The sequence below is a fragment of the Haliaeetus albicilla genome, chromosome 2 (assembly GCF_947461875.1).
Source record: "Haliaeetus albicilla chromosome 2, bHalAlb1.1, whole genome shotgun sequence".
NCBI lineage: Eukaryota > Metazoa > Chordata > Aves > Accipitriformes > Accipitridae > Haliaeetus > Haliaeetus albicilla.
Genome location: NC_091484.1, coordinates 57,685,549 through 57,708,349, shown reverse-complemented (window position 1 = coordinate 57,708,349; position 22,801 = coordinate 57,685,549). Strand labels below are relative to the sequence as shown.

General features: G+C 40.6%; 1 protein-coding gene across 10 annotated transcripts; it reads right to left on the bottom strand.

The window, feature by feature from the left end:
• Positions 1-29: 29 nt before the first annotated feature.
• Positions 30-22,795, bottom strand: PTER (phosphotriesterase related). 10 transcript variants are annotated; one of them, XM_069776003.1, is made up of 7 exons: positions 22,698-22,773; positions 19,385-19,569; positions 11,186-11,223; positions 10,614-11,090; positions 8,166-8,431; positions 4,002-4,142; positions 37-897 (listed from the first exon to the last, which is right to left on the bottom strand). In XM_069776003.1, exons 4-7 carry the CDS (start codon positions 11,043-11,045, stop codon positions 687-689), a joined length of 1,050 nt encoding a protein of 349 aa, XP_069632104.1. In that variant the 5' UTR covers positions 11,046-11,090; positions 11,186-11,223; positions 19,385-19,569; positions 22,698-22,773; the 3' UTR covers positions 37-686. The 10 variants fall into 10 exon arrangements, with proteins under 10 accessions (XP_069632127.1, XP_069632109.1, XP_069632122.1 ...); XM_069776008.1 differs by lacking the exon at positions 11,186-11,223 and having other exon boundaries at positions 36-897; positions 10,614-11,049; XM_069775969.1 differs by lacking the exon at positions 19,385-19,569 and having other exon boundaries at positions 22,698-22,789.
• Positions 22,796-22,801: the final 6 nt, after the last annotated feature.

Genomic DNA, 22,801 nt, shown 5'->3' with positions numbered 1-22,801 from the left:
TTCAGGATAAAAAAATCAAAGCGATTAAAAAAAGACATACGTAATAATACTGCACACAGTTTAAAAGGTCATCACATTGCTTTATTCAAAAAATGTATTTTTCCATGTATTTTTTACACTTTCAGTTAAAAATATGTAAATTGTTAAACTAGAAAGAAACAATATCTCTTCAGAATTATTTGAGATTCCTTTTGCCTTCTGTTGTCTACAGAAGCTATTTAAAAACCCCAGTCTTTTATCAAGCATTATTTAAAGAATCTAAGGATAATTAGAAGATTGTCAATATTACAAGGATTAAAATCACCCCCTGGAGAAGGGGAATTTAACTGAAAACCATAATTTCCTTCAATGTCCAGATGATGCATCTTCAAAAATCTTTTGGGTAACATCTAATAATAGTATTAGATTACTCTCTAGAAAAAATTTTAAAATTTCAATTGAAAAGACTTTGCAGGTAGGCTCATACCCAGTTAATCATTCATGAACAGACTTTTAGAAAGGAGAAAATGCAGAGAGAATACATAATTTTGTCGTTCTAATTAAAAAGTCATAATCAGTTTGTTCGCATCTAATTAATAACTTCCAGTTTCTCTGAAAAGAACCAAGTTTTAAAATGAGTGCTCTCCTGAAAAAAATCTGAATTTTATCAAGCTTCCCTATAAAATAGGAATATTTACTCATCATTCCTACTTAAAAGTCAACCACCGCTTTGGATTTGCTAGGAGTATTTTATCAATTTTATCTTGGGATATGCCTCTAATTAGCATTTTAGGAACTATATTTTTAAGGATATGTGAATATCCATGACCTCCATATTTCATCAACCTATTCTTAGTGTGCACATCATGAGCAATCAGAATTCTGTCTTCATAGCCTTCATCGATCAGCATACGAATCCTGCAAAAGTAAAAAGCACATCCGTCAGTGAAAGGTTCTCACTCTGCAGCAGCACAGAACTGGGCAGGATTTACGTTTTTCACGTTAGTGTACTGCTGGACTGTATTATAACTGAAAATACTTATTTTTAGGTCCTCAGAAGACATATTCCTTATACTTAATTGAAATTAAAACACATTATTGAATGAAAAAACCCCACCTCTGAAAACATACCACTACACATCTCAAAGCGGAGAAGGAAAACTCCAGTTGGCGCATGACTTTGCATTCCCAGTCCCATTAAGTCCACGGAGGAATTCAAGAGCTTCAGCATCACCAAGCATGGGACACAGGTTTTATAGATATGAGTAAGTAGTAATTTCCTACATAAACTCCTTTTCAGCAGGTTAGTTCTTGCTGCTGTCACAAAGCAAGTCCCATTACATTTGTTAATGACCAGACCCTGTGTGTGACAGGTCATTTAGGAAGCCTGGCTCAATTACACAAATACTTCCACATCTTTAGTTAATTCCCATTTAGCAAACCAGGGTAATAAAAATTTGAAGTTGTCAGCATCATATTCCATATAGACAGTTCCATATCATCCAAACACATTTCAAAGATGTTCATTAAAGAAGAAGATAAATAAGACAGGCATTGCACAGTGCTAGCATATGCCAGGAAATAAGAGGAGTTACTGTGGCGGCCCAGCTAAACACACTTGGCAAAATGACAAGAAGTCAGCTTGGAAAAAGAAGTGATCCTTCTGGTCACTCCCTTGTAGCAAGTCTGCTACAACAAGTCCTTCTGTTCCACATTTCACTCTGGTAACCTTAATCCTTTGCTCAGCTCATTTTTTAGAATTTATTCGGTGGATGTATGAACTCCTGTATTGCATGACTGTTAAGTTTCCCACTAAGCTTCCGTTTAGTTTGGCAGTAGATTGCAGCATTAAAGTGGCAGAGATGGATAGACCAGACCTGGAAAGTGCCCATTCCTCCTAAAGGCACCCAATTCCATCATTTGCCAGCACTGTGAAATTCTAAATCTTACCTTCCTGACTGTGTGTTGATCAGCAAGAAAGCAAATACTAGTTTTATAAGTAAGTAACTGCACTGTATCCGAAAGCCCTTACTGTCACTTTTTATTACAGTTAGTTATGAGGAGATACATGTAGCAGGATCAAATCAATATAGGCAGCAGGAAGAAGGCAAGAAAGACAGATCCTGGTAAAATATTAGCATCTTTCAAAAAAACACCATAAATAGTGCCATATAGTGCACAACACTACGTATACTGTAGTATTACAACATCACAAGTATCTTCTCCAGCCTGAAATACAGAGAGACCACAAGCCAAGTGGAGAGTAAGAGCAATGACACTGGAGAGACTAAGTTCTTTGCTGACCAAACATCTTCTTAGAATCATCTCCTTTCATATTTGGACTAATTTCATTGGTTGGAGAGGCACATCGTCCTTTATATTCCATATTCATTGCTGGTTTTTGCTCATTCCTGTAAGTCTAGTTAGTACTTGCTTCTGACTCAAAGAAAAACTGTCCCTGAAAAAATTCAGTTTTTTCCATTTAATGGCACTTCTAACTCAAATGCACATATTCACACCATACAATGAGAAGACAAATTTTTTGTATTTTTTTCCTATAAACAGCCTGCTGCAAGAAATACTCAAATGCCAGAGAGTTCAAGACGTTGGTGACTGAGCAAGTGTCATGGATAGAATGAAAACTTTGCCACGGTTGAACAAGCACTTGTTAACCAAGGCATAGTCCATTCTTCTACACATATTCCTCACAGTGCTTCTGTACACGCTGACCTCCCATGGCACAGGAGAGGGGGGAGGCACACAGGAGGGGAGCAACTTTACCTATTCTAAATGTGAAAGCTGTGGGTTCATTGCAACAGTTTAAAATACTGAGTGCAAGACTGAGAGCCCTCAAGACAGAGAAATGATTTCTAGTGTGAAAAGCAGCAGCAAAGACTTGGTAGTAAGTGGAATAGTAACCACGGCACCTTCTTAAGAAGAGAAGAGTCTGAAAACAGGGAAGATTAGTGTTGAGGTTAATCTGACAATGAGGGGGAGGGAAGCTATGTCTGAAATGTAAGCGAAAGCTAGAAAGTGACTTCAATAGTGATCAGGCATCATAAAATCTTTCTCATGAAGGAGAATTAAGAACTGTTTGTGACTCTGGAAGGAAAAAAGGCACACCCCTCAGAAACCTGCCACTTCACTGCACATGGACACTGTGGACAAACAGCACAGGAGGATCACACCTCTGGACAGAGTGGAAGGAGTGAGATGCCCATTCCCAGCTGATCCTACCTGTCTCAGTTTCTGGAAGGAATGCATCTCCTTGGCAAAACCTCGTGTTAGCACAGCCCAAGAGATTAGCTGTGCAGCTGAGCTGAGACTGCATGTGCTGACGAGAAGCAGGGAAGAGGTATCCTGCCAGTGGGCCCAATATTTTCATTGTGAGTGTAAGGAGCATGGGAGTTCTGAGGAGACAGAAATCTCATCCTTCAAAAGAGACAAAGGGCAAAAGGAGAGGGGGAAGAGAGGTGATAAAGTGCTTGAAAGAAAAAAGTCTGGTTTTCAGGACAGAAGCACAGGATCAAATCCACCCAAGACAAGCAGTGAGTTTTGCTCGGTTAGCACATTTGTGAGGCAATGTAACAGGCTCAGATGATGCTTAGTAGCAGCACTAGGTTTCCAATACTATGTTTCAAACAAAAGCCAAACCCTAACATAAATCCACTATCTCCAGCCCTTCCTTTTTTACAATCTATATAAATGCAGTAAATGATAAAATTCAACCAGATCAGCTTGGAATTAGGATAGAGAATGAAGTTAAAAAAGCTCTTGATCTTCTTCTCAAGCAACTTTCTGTAACACTATAAGTCTACATCTTCCTTTGCAGATAGAAGAAATTATAAATGCTGCTCTAAAGGTGTGATGGCAGCAGGAAAAAAAAAAGTCATTATTTTAGTATGAAAAAAGACAATTTTGAACAGCAAGCAGAATCACTCTGTGATGGCCTTAAAACAAGTACCAATAATATTCATATGTCAATGGCAATGCTATAGCTTAAACTGCATGGAAGCACATACCTTGCAACTCTTTCACTGTCGCTCGGCATGTCAATATCAGGATGGAACTGGTAATGAAGAAATTCTGTACCAAATAGGTCATACTCTAAATAGCATCCAAGTTTAGCAAATTCCAGAAGTTCCTTTGTATCAAATATAGTCCTACAGAACATATATAACACAAAGTCAGCATTGTAATAATAAGAAAAAAAAATCTCATGATGCAAGGATAGGTATTTTGTGATTTCCTACCTGCAAGGAACAAACCCAATAATCTAAGATTTAATTCATCCTTTTGAAAAACAGGAGTCCTGTTTGACACATGCAACTTAAGCTGATACAGAGCATTGTCCTTCTCACATTCATCTGGGACTTCATGCATTAAAAAAACCCAAAACAAACCCACCTCTTCCCCCATTAAATAATGAAAACATTTATGATAATCTTTAAATGGAAACAGGAGAGTTACTTACTTTTGATATCACTAACCCTCTCAACAGACAACCTAACAAGGAAGGACATTTAAGGAGCAGGTTAATTCATAGTGACATTTAAAAAAACAGACAATGGATTACTTACACAAGACAGATTTACTTTCCCAACAGAGTTACAAGAGACAGCTACATCCAGGGCTTGTTTCATCCATCACACACTGGTAATACACAACTTTGTCTTTAGTTTCTATTCTGTACAGTGCTGTTTCTAGATTGTCATTAGAACAGCAATATATCATTGTTTGCACTGGGATCTGGCCGGAACGCCTTAAGGAAACGCTCTCACCAAAATATATAATGGCACTGTGAGTACCTGGGACATGGGCTTTGCAGCAGATTTGAAAAGTGAAGGAACTAAAACCCATCACTCATTTGGAAAGAATGGCAACTGAAACAAGCGCTCTCTGGAATATTTTTGTTTCTTTGAAATATATTTACCAAGAGTATAAGCTATCCAAAGGAAAACAAAACCACTCAAATGATACATTGTAATTTTATCTTTATAACCACAATTTTTTTCATCTAAGGAAAAAAATAAGTTTCCACAAGAACAGCACAGTTAACCAAAAGGGCAGCAGTTTAATTTTTTTATTATTGCAGATATTGATGTCACAAAGTAATTTCACCCTATCCAATTACATCACAGTCCATTGCTATGGAAATGACTGATTGTGGCAGGCGCACCCACCCTGGTAAAGACCGAAACCCCTCAAAACCTCCCGACCGTTGAACCGCAGCTCTCCCCAGTAACGACTGTCACGTACACTCTTCGGTCCAAAGGCAAGGCCCTCAGTCAACGGAACACTTCGGTCAAAAGAAACTTCCCGACCATTAACCATGTATGACCACAGCTCAGATTCAACTGGGGTATAAATGGAGGCCCGCTGAAGGGCAAATGGAGCCAGTGCTCCTCAGAGCAGTGGGTCTGCAGTTGGGGGCTTGCCCCGTGGGTCGGGACGCTGCCCAAGGTAACTCCTGCAGGTTGAGAGCCCTCATCTTTTAGGTGAGTGATTGCACATTTTGGATCCTCATTTCTAAAGCTTAAGAATTTTTAAGTCGGTTGTGTATTATTAGCTCCGTTCAACATCTTGAACCTGTAGTTTACTAATATTTATCAGAGCACTAAATGATTTTGATTAGAACAAACTTCATTCTTAGTTTATCACCTGTTAAACAGTTTTGGTTACAATGAAGTTTATTTTGAGTTTATCACCTGCATAATTTAATTTCTTGTAAGCCTTCGCGACACTGATGTCACGATTTCAATATTATGACTTAACAACAGGACCAAGTAGGAGGAACAGATGGGTTGAGAGAGAGAAAACCCTTGTTCAAACAAGCCTGCCATCAGCAGGAGTCTAAGACTTGCCAACTGTAATTAATAAAAAGTGTTATTTTTAAATAAATGTTACAGTTTACAGAGATTGAACATTTATCACCAAATGAGTTTTCAAAGTGCAGAGCAAGAGAACGGGTTATTTTAGATCCAGCCCTGCTCAGTTCACAGGGAGATGGTAGCCAAGAGTATTCAATCCTGTGCAGGCGGCAAAAACCACCCAGCGATATATTTCAAAATCACAGCCAGAAAAATTTCTTTTTAAAACTACTGTTAGTGTTGTGCTTTTCGGTGCTCTGTCCCAACAAAGAGCAGGAGAGCTTAATTTCATCAGCTGTTGGGTCTCCTTGTAAACCACAGGGATGTAGCAGCAGCAGCAGTTCTCAGGTCAAATTGCTAATCTCTATGCTGGAATTAGGTGTTTGGGCAACACGTGTCCCTGAGCAGCCCTGAGTGCATGGAAAAGGAGATGGGACACAGAGAAGCATCCTGTAGTTTGGACCTCATCCATAAATTACGGCAGGGACACCCACCAAACCATTACCAAGCAGGCATTCGTAACGGTTGCTGTGAGTCTTCTAACAAAAGCTACTCAAGTGAATCAATGTTGATCTCTACCAAGATACCTTTATAACCTTAATCCCTAATAAATGGCCAAAGCCAAGACTGGATAGCTTTTGCTTCCCAGCCTTTATCTACACTATAGTTTCACTATGGACACTTGCTACCTTTTGTTCTAAGGTGCTAAATTGTAAAACATGGTAGCCAGGATTTTAGTTTTATCATTTGACTGTAAATCCACCTGAAAACTATCATTCTGTCTATGTCAAAAGCAGATATGAAATATGGAGCTATGTACAAATTTATCTCACATTTAAGGGACTGGGATGCTCCCACATGGATTTTTCTCACTGGAGGAGACTTAAAATGTTAAATGCACATTGCAAAGCCAAACTTCACGGTAGTTTAGAGTCTACGTTATAGCAAGTGCCAACCTGAATGTGTGAAAGTAATGATAGAAGGAGTATAAGGAAATGTCATATTGTGCATCAGCGGCAGTTAGTGAAACTGCACCTCTGTCTTGACTGTTTTCCTACTTATATTGCTTATTTTCCAGCAATCACTGACTTCAGTGATTTACAACAGTGTATAAAGGCAAAAAAACATAACTGGATGTTTATGTTGTATCAAAATGGCTATGTAACTACTGACACCTGCAGCTTGCTCAGTCCTCTTTCATAAAAAGATTTAAGTAATCAGTTTTTCTTTAAAAAGGAGAGAAAAATATAGCTATAGATACAATGGAATACAGGTAAACACATAAAGAAAGCCCATATCATTTATATATAATCAAATGTAAATAAAATTTCATGGCACTGAATTTTATGCTCCTAAAAATCCCCAAGTAAAACATTGAGCTCTGTGGGAATAGAAGACACCTGTAGCTTGATTTGCAAGCTCTTAAGAGCCTATAACCATTAGAAATTTGGAGCACAGTGCTTTTGCCTGTATTACACTCACATTGAGGGCAAACAATCCAATTGCTGAGAATCATATGACCACAGTCTCCATTATTCAGCAACTGGCCAAACTAATCAATGCTTGGATATTTTTCAGCTTACCATCAGCAACACAAGGTCACACAAAACTGATTTGGTAATAGAGGCTGTGTTTCTAAACCAGAGAGAGAAAAAATCATCCCAATTCATCTCCATGTCTGATGTGGTGCTCCTGGTTTTTGCTCTCAAGGAAACTAAAACTTAGCTCACTGGTCTATGCTAAGAACTATACAAAATGCAACTGTTTTCTTTTTAAGCAATATTTCTTCTGTCTGGTAGGAGAATCTTAAAGATCTGCCTTCTGCTTTGATCCCAAATCCAGCCAAATCAAGTTCTCCATTAGCTTCTGTGAGATTTTGGTAATGCCCTTAAGAGTGGCCCAGTTTTCAAAAACGCTGGAAGCCCAGCAAATTCCCACCCAATTTGGTGAGAGCTGCTCAATGTCCAGTGCTTTGTAAATACAGGGATTTGTGCAGGGATACAAATTAATGGAATTCCCATTTTTAAAATATGTGGCTACAGTTATTCCTAATCTCACTCCCAGGCCTTCAAAGAGAGCATTTAAAATCCCAAAATCTTTTTATCAATGTGAATCTAAAAGCTGATGCTGACTGAAGTGCTGGAAGCTGATCAAGCTCTATATAAGCAGTTATTTTTAAGTCAGTAAACTTAAAGATAATTCTTCATGTTGTGATCCCAGTGCACAACAGAAGCCTAGCTATTTGGAGCGTAGTTCCCCAAAACCCCAGTGAGTTGTGGCAACACTGCCAGAAGGACAGGAGAATAGTCTGCTTACCTGTCGAGGTGAGACATGACTGTTTTTGAAATATCGGCCCCAGCTTCCTGCAGAATGCGGATAATCTGGAAAGGTGCACCGCTGTTCCTGCCAGGATGGATGATAACGGGGCACCCAAGCTGTGACTGAGCCTGCGCTGTTGCCTGAAGCACTCTGTGTTCACTCTGAGTCAAAGGCCAGGAGCAACCTATTTCTCCCACCACACCACACTTGATGTTAGTCCCATCTGCTCCATTGAGTATCTCATCAACAATAATGCCTGTAAACTAGAGAACAGGAAAATGAGATTTGGGGTTATTAATACTATTTGTGTTAAATAAATTTGTGTTAAATAAATTTGGCCTATGGACACTGTGCTAGTTATACTCCCGAGATATTTCTGAACTTAACAGTTGGGTGTGTGAAAACACTGCAGTTAAAATCCGGTTTCTGTCAAGTAATGTTATGCTAGCCATTCACTGTGACCAAAATAAACACAGAAGCAAATCAATTTAACAGTATCCACTCACACAGTTGTCCAGATTTGCCAAGATAGCTGGTCTACATATAACTTGAACACTGATTTAGGCTGAGACTAATTTAAAAAAAAAAAAAAAGTTCGTTTATCATGAAACCTGTGTCTCACACTCCTGAAGTGGCTCCAGAAACAATTCAATGTGATTTGTTGCAAAACAAGGGATCAGAGTTTCCTTGTCATTCAGATATTGAAGGTAGAAACTGGCAAAGATCCTGAAGAGACAATTTTAAGGCAAATCCTGCTTGTGGGAATGCCAACGCAAAACAACAGGAGCTCCGCTGACTTCAGAACTACAAGAACAAAGCTCAGCTGACAAATTTACTGGGTCAAAATTAGCTTGCTTTTAAAATATTCATAGGCAAAAAAGACATCAGAATCTCCTAAAAAAAGCAGTTTGTTACAAAAGCTTTAGTTTTTCTTTTCCAGAATAGGCCATAGATCTTAAAGCACACATTCAGAATCGAGAGCACAAAGTGGCACTGACGATGACCTTCTAACTCTTTGGCCCCAAATGTTAAAGGAAATCATGATTTTAAGGAAGAATGAAGTGAGCAGAGGAAGAAGGAATGTTTGCAAGCAAATCCAGGAAACTGAAAAACCCCAAACCAATTTTCAAATAAATCTGTGACTTATGTCTACTCCACACCTTGTCTCCTCAACAGCATCATACAACATATTGGTAAATACTCAACACACAAAAGTCAGTCCAAGCTATTACAATTCAGAACAGGCTTCTTTATCCTGTGATCACACACCTTCTGCTTCATGTACAACCAGTCTACCAACCATTTCTGTAGACAACCAGATACAGAATTCACTCCTCTCCTGAAGAACATCTCTCAAAATATTCAAATCGCCTTTGTCTAATCAGAAAACTTATCATCATGTCAAATTCACTGGCAAATGAGGAACCACCAGTTATCACAGATCAGGCACTGCACAACCCTTTCTAAGTAACTGTCTTCTTGATTGGATTAAGTATTGATTACCTGCTGAGTACAGGACATCTGTCTATCTCCAGCAGTCCACCAAATACAGAAGGGAAACCTTTGGCCCAAGAAATCTATTTGTATCAAATTTGAAGTGATGGAGGAGTATTTAGGAAAAGTAGTGTGGTTCCATACAGCTTGGGCCAGCTTGGGTCCAGTGTGGTTGGCAGCACTGCTCAAGTTTTGACCATTGATTTTTAAAATTAATTTGACTAATTTGTAAACTGTGACAGATTTTTAAAAAATTTTCTCAGCTCTGTTCATCCACATTCACAGCCTCCTGCCTTGGAGAGTTCCCTTCCCTCTTCTCCCTATCATCACATTTTCTTATTAAAAGATGAATGATTATTTATTATTATAGGAATATCTGGGGACCTCAGTCATTATTAACACACTGTCTTAGGCACCGTACAAATAATCTGATGTAAACTCTGCCCTGAAAAGTCTGGACAAATGGTAGAGAAGAGAGATATAACATACAGCAGCCTGAGCAGAGAATGATTTACAACTGTCCTATAAATATTGCAGTTATTTATGCTTTTTACAGGAATTCTGGGTGATCTCATTAGGAAGCAATTAGCCAGAAAAAGAGACAAAAGAGGTAGAAGGGATACACTCCTTCCTTAAAGATTGTAAAAAGAACAGGATAATTGGTGTTGTACCAGATGCCCACACATGATGTACTCTATTTTACTTTTACTGTTGCATTATAACAAACTCCTGAGAGAAAATGAAGCTTAATTGGAAATGCTGACAGATAATCCCAGCACACTCAAGTAGAGCTGGTCCAGCTATAATACACAAACACTAATGCTGTTCCCAAGTTTTTTTCACGTTGAGAACTTATAGATACCATCTATTTTGCTGGAATTTCTCTCCAACTTTGATTCACCCAGGGATAATTCATACAAGAGAGACACTGAAGCAATGGTTAGGACTCACCTGCTCCACTGTCATGGCCTGTGTTTGAGAAGAATGAGTGGAATCCACATAAAACCCAGCCCCAGCAATAATATGGACTCCAGTTTCTTCAGCAAGTTTCTTCAAAGTATTCATATCCCGACCAATTCCTGTGGTCGTGTTTTCCACAATCGTCCCACCACCTGCTGCTTTAAAATGCAACAGCTCCTCCTTCACAGCATCTGTTTCCTGATACAAAAGAAGGTTTTCTTTATGGCTGTAGGGATTTTGCTTAATCCAAAACAAGTTCTTCATCTCAATGGGCGCATCAGACAGATGCTCTTGGCCTGGAGAAGGTGGACAATAACAGCCGCTGTAGTTCATAGTCAAGTGTTCATGAGTCAATGTGTAGCCAAGGCAGTCTGGCTCCACAGGGCCCAAGACAGTCTGCGCTTTGCCTCTCAAGAAAGGCATTTTTCTTCAACAAAAGGGAAAAAAATAATCAGATTCTAAAAGAATCTGGGAAGGAAGAAGAAAGGAAACAAAGACATTTCAGAAAGAGCAAACTTTTCTTACACAATTTCTGAATTCCCTCCTCCCTCTCACGCACATACCTACACGCTGTGTGTGTTCGCTGGAATGTTTTCAAACGCTGTTTCCAGTAGAGTTGCCAACATGAAAAATAAAGCATTTATTTTACCCAACTGCACTGGTATCAGTACTGTAACAATGTAAAAATATCACATTCCAGTACAAGGAAATTGTGATCATTTATTGTGCTATAGTCAATATCACATTAAGATAAATGTTTCCTATTTAATAACAACCACTGCATGTTCATTTAGGATTCTCTGCTCTTCAGCAACTGACAAATTTGTCAGCTTGAGCCACCAGATGAAGATACTTGGCACCAAGGCTGAGTATTCCTTACTGGTACATTCAGCTTAATTATCTGTGTCCTCCAAGACTCACTTGCCCCCTTCGCGTGCTGAGGAAGCTGTCCGTGTTTGGGCACCTGGTCTGCCCCTCTGTAGGAGGAACGCAGGGATGGGGGTGAACATCTGCTCCTTCGGCTTCAACAGGGTCTCAGGTTCTCCTGCCAGCTGCGCTGTGGAGGTCTGGAACAGCCCAGGACAACTCCTCCAAGGCTGACAACAGTCACTAAAGATACAGTGTGGCCCCCAAACAGCGAGGCAAAAGCCAAAGTGCTTTTCCCATCAGGTTCATTCACCAAATATTTTACCAGTTAAGAACGTGCCTTAACCTAACACCTAACTTTATACAGCTCAGCCTCTGAGAGACTTCTTTCTTCATCTTTAACATGAACGAAACAATGTTATTTCTCAAAACTTCAAATGAGTGGTGACAAAGATACAGGTTGAGGCTACTGCCTGCAGTTGGTTCATGTCAAAGGCAACTGCCCTCTGGGAGTTTGGCCTGACTCACTGCAGGTTAGAATTAGCTGAAGCTCTCTCCATTGGGATTTTGGGGTATTTTCTTCTTTTGGGAGCGGGGGTAGTCTTTTTAGTTTATGTGCCATATTAACGTTAAACATAGCTGACTACCCAGTTCATGTTAGATCTTCCTGATGCTAGTTGCAAAGGCTTGAGGATATATAGTTATAATCCCTAGTCAACCAAAATCATCAGTTATGAAACAAAATACATGTTTAATCATGTCCAGAGGACAGGACTAACTAGAGCATGCATTATTGATTAAAGACAGAGGTCTTTCCCATTTCTGTCTCCCTTTTAGTCAGTAATATCACAAACATGGGTTTGTTACTGGTGAAGCCCTCGGAGGACGTTTTCCTTTTAACTGCTAAAGTTAATCTACCAGGATGACAGAAAAACTGAAATCTGAAGGGCACTGAACTCTACATATCAAAGGGCACAAGAATGTCGAGATCTCTTTGGGGATACTTTCATCTCATGAGAAGCAGTCATTGCCAGAGTACCAATGTAAGAAAGTGACCCAGCCCCTGCAAAAGGCAGATATCACCTGCCTAGTGAAGTCTGTAGAGCTGGCAGCTATTTTCATATGAAAACTTGGCCATCCATAAGAAAGAGAAAGGACTGACTATGTTTGCTTGCTTTGTGTAAAAGCAGACTTAGGAAGAACTGTTCTTTTATGAATTTCATTTCTAGACTAGTGTGTTGACTTGTTTGAGAAGGCAGAAGAATAATTACTCTCATAGAACAGACTGCTGGCTGATTAATATAATGATTTTTTTTTTGCCAAATAAATTAAGAAGTACATGATTTCAGAAAATATTATTCTTGAGCAAATAATTAAAAGCAAAATACCTGTCTTAGAAACTGCTGCTAGCTGCAATTCAATTAAGTTGTCCAACCCAGTTATTAATTCCATCCTTGAACAAAGCTGGTGCTCTACAGAGCAACCCACTATTTTGGAGAAAGTTCAATGATCTGAGTCATTCTTATATGCACAGCAAAGAGACTAACATAATTCTAAAATAATTGCATTACCTTTGCTTCTCCCCTCCCTCCCCCCTTTTTTCTGACGTTCAATATCTACACTCAGGTAATCAGTAAAACCCTGACAGCATAAAGAGTGATAACTACTCTCTGCATTGGAGACAGACTTTCTTTCCCCATGTTCACTGACAATTTTCAAATCCATTTGTTAAGTTAGGAAAACAAACCTATATAAGTATTTTGTTACATAATTAAATATACAAGTATTGAAGTTCTTTTGATAAAACTTGACACAAATTGATTACAGTCTGTTTCCTTAACAAGTTTCCACTTCAGTTTTTTAGCTATTTAATAGTGCAGTTACTCAAAAAGGCCACTCTAATTGAATGTGAATTTTTGCTCACTTTCAGATTACTACTTTGATAAAAAGTTGACTTTCAACATTTGTTCACACTAATTCCTTTCTGACACAGTTAATTTAGATTACCCTTAATTAATCTGGCCTGCCCACTGCGAAGACCTATGGTTGTGTGTGTGAGATCTTCTTACAGCCTGAGGCTGCTGTCTTCTGATTTATAACAGCAGGAAACATCTAAAATTACCAGTTCCAGTGCCAGGTTTCTCTTGTAGCAGATACCAATCTGTTGATTTTTAGACTCTAGATTTAAGATTATAGCACACATACAGAGTTTACAGAACCAATGCCTACTATTGAACCTTTTGATTAAGGCCAAGGATTTTTATAAATATAAGCAGCATCACAAAAACAGAAACTGACACAAACAGCATTTAAAGTAGGCCTAATTTTATCTGCATGAAAAATATGATTAATATTAATGTCTGTGCCTGCTTACTAACACAGTTTTAGAAACCTACTGCTTTTAATAAAAAAATTATGAAAACTAAAGACAGCCAACAACCTGTGACTGGAATTATTTTTAAAACCACTGTCCCGATATCTTCCCTACTGTCATTTACATAGGCAGCATGCTCTGATTATGCTAAAATAATATATTATTCCTAGTAAGATTCACCTGATGGAACCAGAATTTAATTAGTGTCTTTAAAACAGATTTTAGGGGCAAACAGCTTTTAAATGGAATAAGGACTACTGCTTAATTTAAGCATGTATATGTTACTACACAAATCAATGTTTGTGTGCTTTACTAATGAGTTGCATGCCCTGTTTTATGTAGAACTTTCTTCTGAGAAAGTTTCTTCTTTCATACACCAAGGACTGAATTCATATCACCTCATTTAACCATCTAAAATGATGTATGTCTTTTACAGAATAATCATCTAGACCATTTTCATAGTGGAGATGGAAAGACATATCTATAGGCAACTCATCCAGCCTATTTTGAATGTTTCTGATAGGACAGGTAATACTGGCCTCCTTCCATGGACTACAGAGGGAGCCAAGAAACAATCTTGGACAAGACAAGTATATTTTAGATGGTCCTACATAAGATGTGTGAATCTTAACCCAGTCTGAGGGGAGGGGAAGGGTGTCGATTCCTATGACAAAAGATAAATAGGTAGGCTCTTCTCTGGCAATAAGAGGTATTTTGGGTTTGGAAATGACTAGTTTATGCTGTGGTATTGCCAAGGTGCTCTTGCATAGACCAAGGCTTCTCTGCTCCAGGTGCTGTATAAGCAGAGAAATAAATGGTATATTTCCTGAAAATTACACATTCAGATAAAAAGAAAATGAGAATTGCTTTAAGATATAAACAAAACTTGTATTATTTCAGAACAGCCTTGAAACAATACCTTAACATTTCTGTAAAACTCTGGACAAATCTTTACAACCACCAATTGTATGGTGCATAAAATACAATTCTCACCATTAGTCAGCTGCTAAATACTGGCAAAGTAAATATTTTTCCTAGAGGTACTGTTAAGAGAAAAGAGACTTGCTGCTAAAAAGGTCATGGTACTGCATTCCTGATTCTGGTAAAAACTCCACTGAGTTCAATAGATGTTTTGCCTGAATACTGATGACAAGATTTGTGTTTTTGCTTTTCCCATCTGAAACTTGCGCTTCAGTCATTGTGTCATTTTAATAGTCTTCTAATGGGAAGTCTCTCTAGGTTCGCATTAGTTGCTTCCTACAGTAATCTTGTATTGCTGAAACATTATAATCACATAAACACAGTTTCCACATGCTAATGCCGCATTTGTTTTGATTTGGTAAGCACATTTTAATGGTATTAGCACAGATTCTCTCTAGACTTGTATGGGAATAATTTTATTGCCATTATATTACAACGTGAGATTACAGTGACACTAAATCCAGATTGCTGTGACACAAAATTTACAAAAAAGCAAAAAGAATGGCTCAACAGGTATTTATTATATTCAAAAAAAGTTAAACACAGCTGCCATTTAGAAACAAAGGCTGCCCTGGCTACATCAAGAGCATTGTAAGTGAGTCTTTCCTTTATAACCATGCAGTCCTAGGAAAAGTGACATAGTGCAGGTTTGCTGTATATTTACAGATGAAGGAAATGCTTTGAGCATTCAATTCTACTGTGAGCAACTTCTACAGAGCGTGTAAAAGCCCCAAATTAGAAATGCATGACATCTGTAGTAAATTACCATTAGCTAATCTATGTGGTGTTATCTCACCATTTCCCACATGTAAACATTTCTCAATGAGGGAAAAAGTTAGCAAGACAAAGGAAGAGGAGAGGCAGAGGGTAGGAGAACACATGTAGACTGTCAGGAAGAATTTAAAAAATGAACTTCTTTCCCTCTTCCCCCATGCTTCTGCCAACTCTGTAGAGGTTTAGGGGCTGGAAGGAACTCAATACTGCCACCACGGTTCTTCCTCTTCCCCATCAGACAAGCAAGTTTCCTAACTTCTCTGACACATAGGTGCCAGATCTACATTATCATCTTCAAAAATTCATTCAGAAGCACTAATTACAGAATAAACATGCCTGAAACTCAGCTCTCTCTCATACACTGCTTTCAATAAGCATGGCTTTTTTTCCTCATGCACAGCGTCAGGGAAGTGCAGCTACAAGGGCTGTGGAGCAGAGTTCACCACAGCTGGCTGGGTGAGAGCAGCAGGACTGAACTTGCACCTGCTCCAGGACAGATACAGGCTTACCTGTCATTTAGCCCAGCAATTCCCTCTGTGTCAATGTCTGCAAAGGTGTCCAACAGCCTGTGACACCATACTCCTACAGAGGTACTCTCACAGCACCACTAGTTGTCTCTGTGTTAGGCGAGTTAACAGCACATCTCATACTGCTTTTGGTTTATTTTGCCCAAGAAACAGAATTTGGAAAAGAGGTAAACGTACTATGAAAAATGCAGGTTTCTGGGCAAACTCCTGTCTCTTCTGCAGAAATGGCAGATATGCTTCTCTGAAGCTAACACAGATTATTCTCATTGAAGTCCTAATTGTTCCTCTTTGTCTTCAGAATTGACATTGGTCAGAAGTCACATTGGTCTTTTTCCTGTCCCAAACTGGAGCTATGAGATAATCATGATTTGCTAAATTTCAAGCTAACTCAGAAAAATGAGCCAAGGAAAATAATCTTACCTATTCAGAGGCATTTGTTTTGGGGTTTTTTTTTCACTACCTTCATAGTCTGTTAATTAAAAAAAAAAAACCAAACAAGTATCATGACAGCTTTTCACGGTACGGCCCCTTGTCTAGTGCGGAAGTGTACTAAGGGGGTAAGGGCATGCTAGTACTTCCATGAGCATCAACACTGAGGCAAGGTGTCCTTGCATCCTAAGGATCGATGTCACTCAGGAGATTTTTCAAGCCTTGACTAAAGCTCTTCTCAGAGAGGAGGGGAATGCTTACAGTGCGTCTCTCCTACAAGAACTCCTGTCTAACCCCATATGAGCATATGTTGCAGCTCTTCCCTTAATGGGGCACCTGCAGTTTCCCATCTTTGGGCGGATATATTTTCATGCACGTAAGAACCTCACCACTTCAGATATGTGTAATCTCTCAACTGGGTAGAAATTGGCCAACAGATTCAAAACCTAGAGAACTCTTGGGGGAAATATTTAAAAAGCATCACCTATCACTACCTTTGCACATTTTTTCCTGAAGCACACTGTTCTGGAGATACTCAGAATAGTGGGTTAATGCTGTGGCCTTCAGTGACCTACTTCTGGTCCCCAAACCATTCAGAAACATTTATTTCCTTTAGAAGCCAAGCTAAAAGAAATGCTAAATATTGTTTTTCACTAGATTTCCTATATATGCTTTGAACAACCAAAAAACCTTTACACTGTAGAAGTGAGAAGGGATACTGAAAGTAAGTCTTTATATAAAGTTACAATATGTGCTATGAAAAAACTAGGAGAGCTTTAGCCAAGTCTTATATAAGCCTACAATGATAAAGAGAAGTCCCAGCAAAACATGCATGTACACACACCACCGTAGTTACATTGCTTGAGTGGCACTGGCAATGTTCTAGGACCTAAAAGCAAAGTCACTTAAATTTTAAAAGAAATTTAAACACTATCACACATACGTGAAAGGCCAATATATTGATTCCCTGCCCTCAGAACCTCCAAAAAGCATGCTCTGGGGAGAGGAACTGGGCAAGTCAGAAGCAAAGCTTTTAAATGTTCACCTGAAAGGATAAGTGAAAATTCTCACTGCATATTCCCTCCATTGCTTCACTAGTGGCAGACAGATAGACCTTCTAGCTTCACATGGTTTGGGCGTCACATTCTTGCTCTAGCTAGGCTTTGAGCCAGACATAAATAAAACAGATTTCTTCCTTACAGTTGAACAGCCACACCAGAACAAAGTGCAGCCTCTCATATTGATTTCACAGTATGGCCATAACTTTGGGATCAAAGCAAGCACATGTGATCTGCACATGACCATTTGCCCCAGAGGCAGAGTCTAAGCCACTCAGTATGTAATACTTTGCACATTTTTTTAAATTGGTTGAAGTTCAGCTGTTGTGAACAGAATAGTCAGACTTTTATTATACCTTATTTCTGTGCAGATAACAGTCTCAAAATCTAGGCTTCTCCAAGCAAAGTCACATTGAAGTTTCTCTTCCTCAGAGAGATCCGAGACCAACATCCCCATAAGTGTTTTGTTCATCAACATCTCCTTCAGAAGAACTTCAGGGGATTTTACATTTTGGGCAGCTTCCAAAATTACTCCTGATAAAAGGTCAGATAAAATTTCTCCCCTAGGGTCCAACATTAAATTAATTATATTTTACATGCACATATAGTGGGTTTAGGCCAAAAATTCAGAACTGAAGTCACATTATGCTATATGCAAATATGGGCTGAGTCCTGCATGTTGATACATACATTTGTATTCTTAAGCCTAAACAGAATTGTATTTGCTTCTCATGGGTGCTGGGCTACAAGCACATACTCTCTTTCTTGCTAGGACAAGATGATACAGGAAAAAAGTCTGTGCTTTTCAGGAATGCATGTCCAGTCTTCATTCCCTCTAAATTTCAAATTTGAAAGAAGCATACATCTAACTCTACTCTTACTGTTATTCTCATGGACTTAAATTGTTTTTTTGCTTAAGGTCATATACGCTGAAATATTTTCACATAAGCTTAAAACATTTCAGTAAGCATGTTGGATGGAGCATTATCACTCACTGGTGCAGCACCATCACCAAGAGCCACGCCAAATCACTCTATGGATCTTTACAAGCAGAAATAAAGAGAAAAGGGATGGAGGTCTAAGACACCAAAGAACAGACATCACCCTTCTCACCACACAAATCTAAGCAATGGAAGAGTGATGTTCATTACTACCTCCTGATCAAGACTGGACATTACTAGCTAGAAAAATTCAGATGAACCCCAAGGTCAGCTTCCAGCAGAACGTACAAGTCACCAATCCACTGAAACCTGTAAAGCCATGCACAGTGGAAAACAGTGTGGAGATGGGCTTCAGTGCCTCATTCAAGATCATAGACTGCAGCAACTGGGATAAGCAGGGACTTCCAGAAAACCACTTTCTTTACTAGTGAGAGATGGGCTTAGATGCACACAACTAAATTCAGTTCCCCACTACTGCAAACTGTATCCCAAAACTTGCAACCAATCTGAAAACCCACTGGAAAAAAAATACCCTGAGGAAAGCCTTCACAGTTTCCACTGTGACTGTTCTCTATGGCTGTGTCAGAAAATGGAAGCCATATGCCCTTCTCAAGGTCTGCTTCTGCTGTAACAAGAAACTAGCCCACACAAAAAAAGTTAATGTGAGCCAAGGCAAAGCTTAAAGCTGATGGGTGTACCTTAAGCATTATCTTTTAACTTAGAGACTGCCTTTGCAGAGTCTGCATGCTTTGTCAGTGGTCAAAGTCAATGACCTCTTGCTTGTATAACTCCTGTTGTTCCAAGTTCTTACCCTCGGCCGGATACAATAGTGAAACAGCAGGAACAACCAACACACACAAGCTGACAAGGCTGTCAGGTCTCCTGCATATCCTTCTGCTTTCTTTCCAGGTATTGCCGAATCTTCAGTCTTCACAAGAACTGGACACAGAACCCTGCCACTGTTTTGTCTTGTCTGAATGTGGTATCACAGTAGTTCTGAAAGAAGATACAAACTCGGTATCTTTGTCCTGGAAACTATTAACTATCTGTTTTTTAAAAAATCCTTGCTACCCAGTCTGAAGTGAGTAACAAAGAACCTAGTCCTGCAATAAAGTTTACAACTCACAAGAGTTTGAGCAGTAAGACCAGTTGAACATTTCCAGACCCATCTGAAAATGACCCATCTGCCAGAAGGTACACAAATCACAGCAAACAAAGAGTTAAATTCCTTTCATTTGGTGACTAGTCCTCACTACAGTGACTCCAGACAGGGCAATGACAACTGTAGGATAAAACAATTCTCCTTTTACACTTTGAGGTAAGAGGTGAGATCCCAAAAGAGCAGAAAAAGAGAGCACCTCAGCAGGTAACATACATACCGTTCTTCTTTGGTCCCCCCTCCTCCACAGAAGTAACTTCAGGAAAAACTCTGTGGCTTTGGCTCCACACAAAATTAAGGTTTCAGAATATCTTTGAGAAGAGTGATCCTACATGCTTCCAAGATCCAACTGAAAAACTGTGATTTACTTAAAACTGTGATATAAGAGACGTGGTGGCCTTTCTTCTTACTTTCTTCTTCTTATCCAAGTAGTTAAATACTTCTGAAACATATCCCAGCCATTGCTAGAACAAAATGCCTTTCTTGGATTATTACCCACATACATATTTACTATCAGACCAAAGACATGGCCACTACTTAGAAAATTGTGAGGTAAAACTTTTAAAATTGTGACCAGAAAGTTATGTTAAAGCAGAAAACCTATCCTACCAGTTCAGGGCGATGGGACACTTCCTTTCCCTTCCAATACAGCTGGTAACGCAATGACTTGTATATTCTCCAGAAATACAAAAGATCTAAGTTCAAAACTGCTCTGAATCAAACCAGGGACTTGAACCTTATGTTTCCACAAACTAGATGGATTTCTAATCCTCCTCCTACCAGACAGGTGGCCAGTCTGATGCAATCAGAAGTCTCCTTTCTCTGTTTTCATGAAACCTTAAGAAGTCCTGGTTTCAGCTTACTAAAAAAATTAACCTTGTTCAGTATTTCAAGTTTTGAAAGATGGAAAAAAAATATTTTAGATCTACATCAAGTGAAATAAGAAATAAAATCCACAGAATGTTCAGAGAAATAGTCCTTTAATAAACTCGTTGGTGCCATATGCTTCACTATATACACTGATTTTTATATATGAGGAGCAAGCTGACGGTTCCCTAACCACAGAGGGAAGCACTGACACTTGTTCCTGCTCCGCCATGCATTAATTTAGTAAGTTAGCACTGGTCACCTATGTAAAATGTAATTAAGCATCTGAATGTCATTGTTGTCACCTTTGATTATAACTTAAAAAATGAACATCATGATGATGATGACGACACGATAGCAAATATTATGTCTGTTAAATTCCAAAACATGAGAGGCATTCGTAATAATAAATGACACTTACGTAGTCTTTCATATAACAATCCCAAAGTACCTGACAAAAAGATACAAAACTACTTATTAAAAGCATCGCTTCACCCATCACTGAAACACAGCCCCCAGCAGAAAGCAAGCAACAACCTTTAAACACTACAGAACATATTACAACAGAGGATGTCGAATAATGTATCCAGCATAAAGCACAGGGGAATTCCAGACAAGCAAAACACAATTTTCCAAAAGCAAGGGACCTCCGGCTAAAAATTTGTTTCATTCAAGAGCTATCACAAGCCTCTAGCATACAAAAGACACCATCCTTAACAACAGACGCACCTTAAAAAAAATAATTATACCTACAAGTTTCGCAGAGATCATATATACATTCATGTATTTGCTAGGCCAAAAAATGCTCATCTGAGTTCCTCACCAACAGGACTTGTATGCTTCAACTTGGGACCAAGCTCACCACAACAACAGGACCTGCTGCAGGAGGGGCTGCCAAACGCCCAAGGCCACTGTTGGGCAGTGGCTTGGCTACAGCGCTGAAGCACGTTTGGCAGAGGGGACCTGAACCTCCCTCACTCAGAACCAGCACTGCTCTCCACAGCTGGCCAAACTGGTGCAAGGGGAGGAGAGAGCAGGGCATCTGCCGCAACTGTGTCTTGTAAGGGGCAGCACACCTCAGGCCACAGAGAAAACACATGGTGTATGGATCCCAACAAGGCTCACAGGCAAGTCTGGGGCTTTGCTGTTGAGCCTCGTCAAGCTTAAGCAACGCTGGAAGCATGTTGCAGAGGGCTGCGGGTGCTTCCAGATGGACAGGCAGCTGAAGGCAGGCTTTGAAGGTCCTGGTTTTGGATTGAGGCATTTGTTCCTTCACGGAGCCACCCTCAGGGACTGACGGGAGAGGAGTACTGGAGAAGACGTAGTTCCAATATTTAACTTGTTATGACTGTACAAATATTAAATACCAGCACTAATAATAGCAGCGTAGCTTCGCTCACACGGTGAAGCCCGCCCGAGCTGGGGGGTTACTCTGCCTATAAGTATCATCCGATCCTGTGAAACGCTTTTCCAGAAAGGAGGTTCGTCACCTCAAGCTCCTGACCTGCCGCGGGTCTCCCCGCAGGAGCCCTGCCTGCCCCGGCGCCGCTGTCCCGGCCGCCGTCTACCTCCTTCCTTCCTTCCTTCCCTCCCTCCTCCTCCCGCCGCCGCCGCCGCTCCCGCTCTACACGCCAGCGGCCCCCTCGGCCGGGGCTGCCCTCGGGCGGGCCGGGCCCCGCCTCGCCTCAGCGCCCTTATCCGCCCGGAGCGGCGGCCCCCTAAGCCCCGGCACCCAGACCGGCGCTCCCCGCCACGAAGGGTCGGGCCGCTCGCGTCAGGCCGCCGCCTCTCGGCGCGGCCCCAGCGCCGCAGGACGGCGACGCGCGGCCGTTACCCGCCGCCGCCGCTTCCCGCCCTCCCCGCCTCCGGGCCTGCCGCGCCGGCAGCGGAAGGGACGGAAGCAGCTCTCGCCCTTCAGCTCCGGCGAAGTTTCCCGGCCCGGGCGCTTGTCGGGCCGAGGGCATTAAGAGTGAGCCCGCGACGGGTCTGGGCCGCGGGACGACGCGGAGCGGCTCGGCGGGCTGAGGAGACGCGCCCCCGGGCTCCAACGCGACCCGCCGCCCGCTCCCTCGCTCACCCCGCCCGTTCCCTCGCTCACCCCGCGGGCAGGACCCTCCGGCGGCAGCACGTCAGCCCCGCCGGCCGCAGCAGGGGCCGCTGGCTAGCGGCCCGCCGCTCCCGCCCCGCTCGGGGCGGGACTTC

What these genes read in the sequence shown, in the direction of transcription:
- PTER (XM_069775976.1), bottom strand. Translation starts at nt 11,045, where the DNA reads ATGCCTTTCTTGAGAGGCAAAGCGCAGACTGTCTTGGGCCCTGTGGAG. An exon ending in AGGCCATGACAGTGGAGCAG is followed by an intron (nt 8,432 to 10,613) that starts GTGAGTCCTAAC and finishes CCTGTTCTCTAG; the next exon opens with TTTACAGGCATTATTGTTGA. An exon ending in GTCATGTCTCACCTCGACAG is followed by an intron (nt 4,143 to 8,165) that starts GTAAGCAGACTA and finishes TATGTTCTGTAG; the next exon opens with GACTATATTTGATACAAAGG.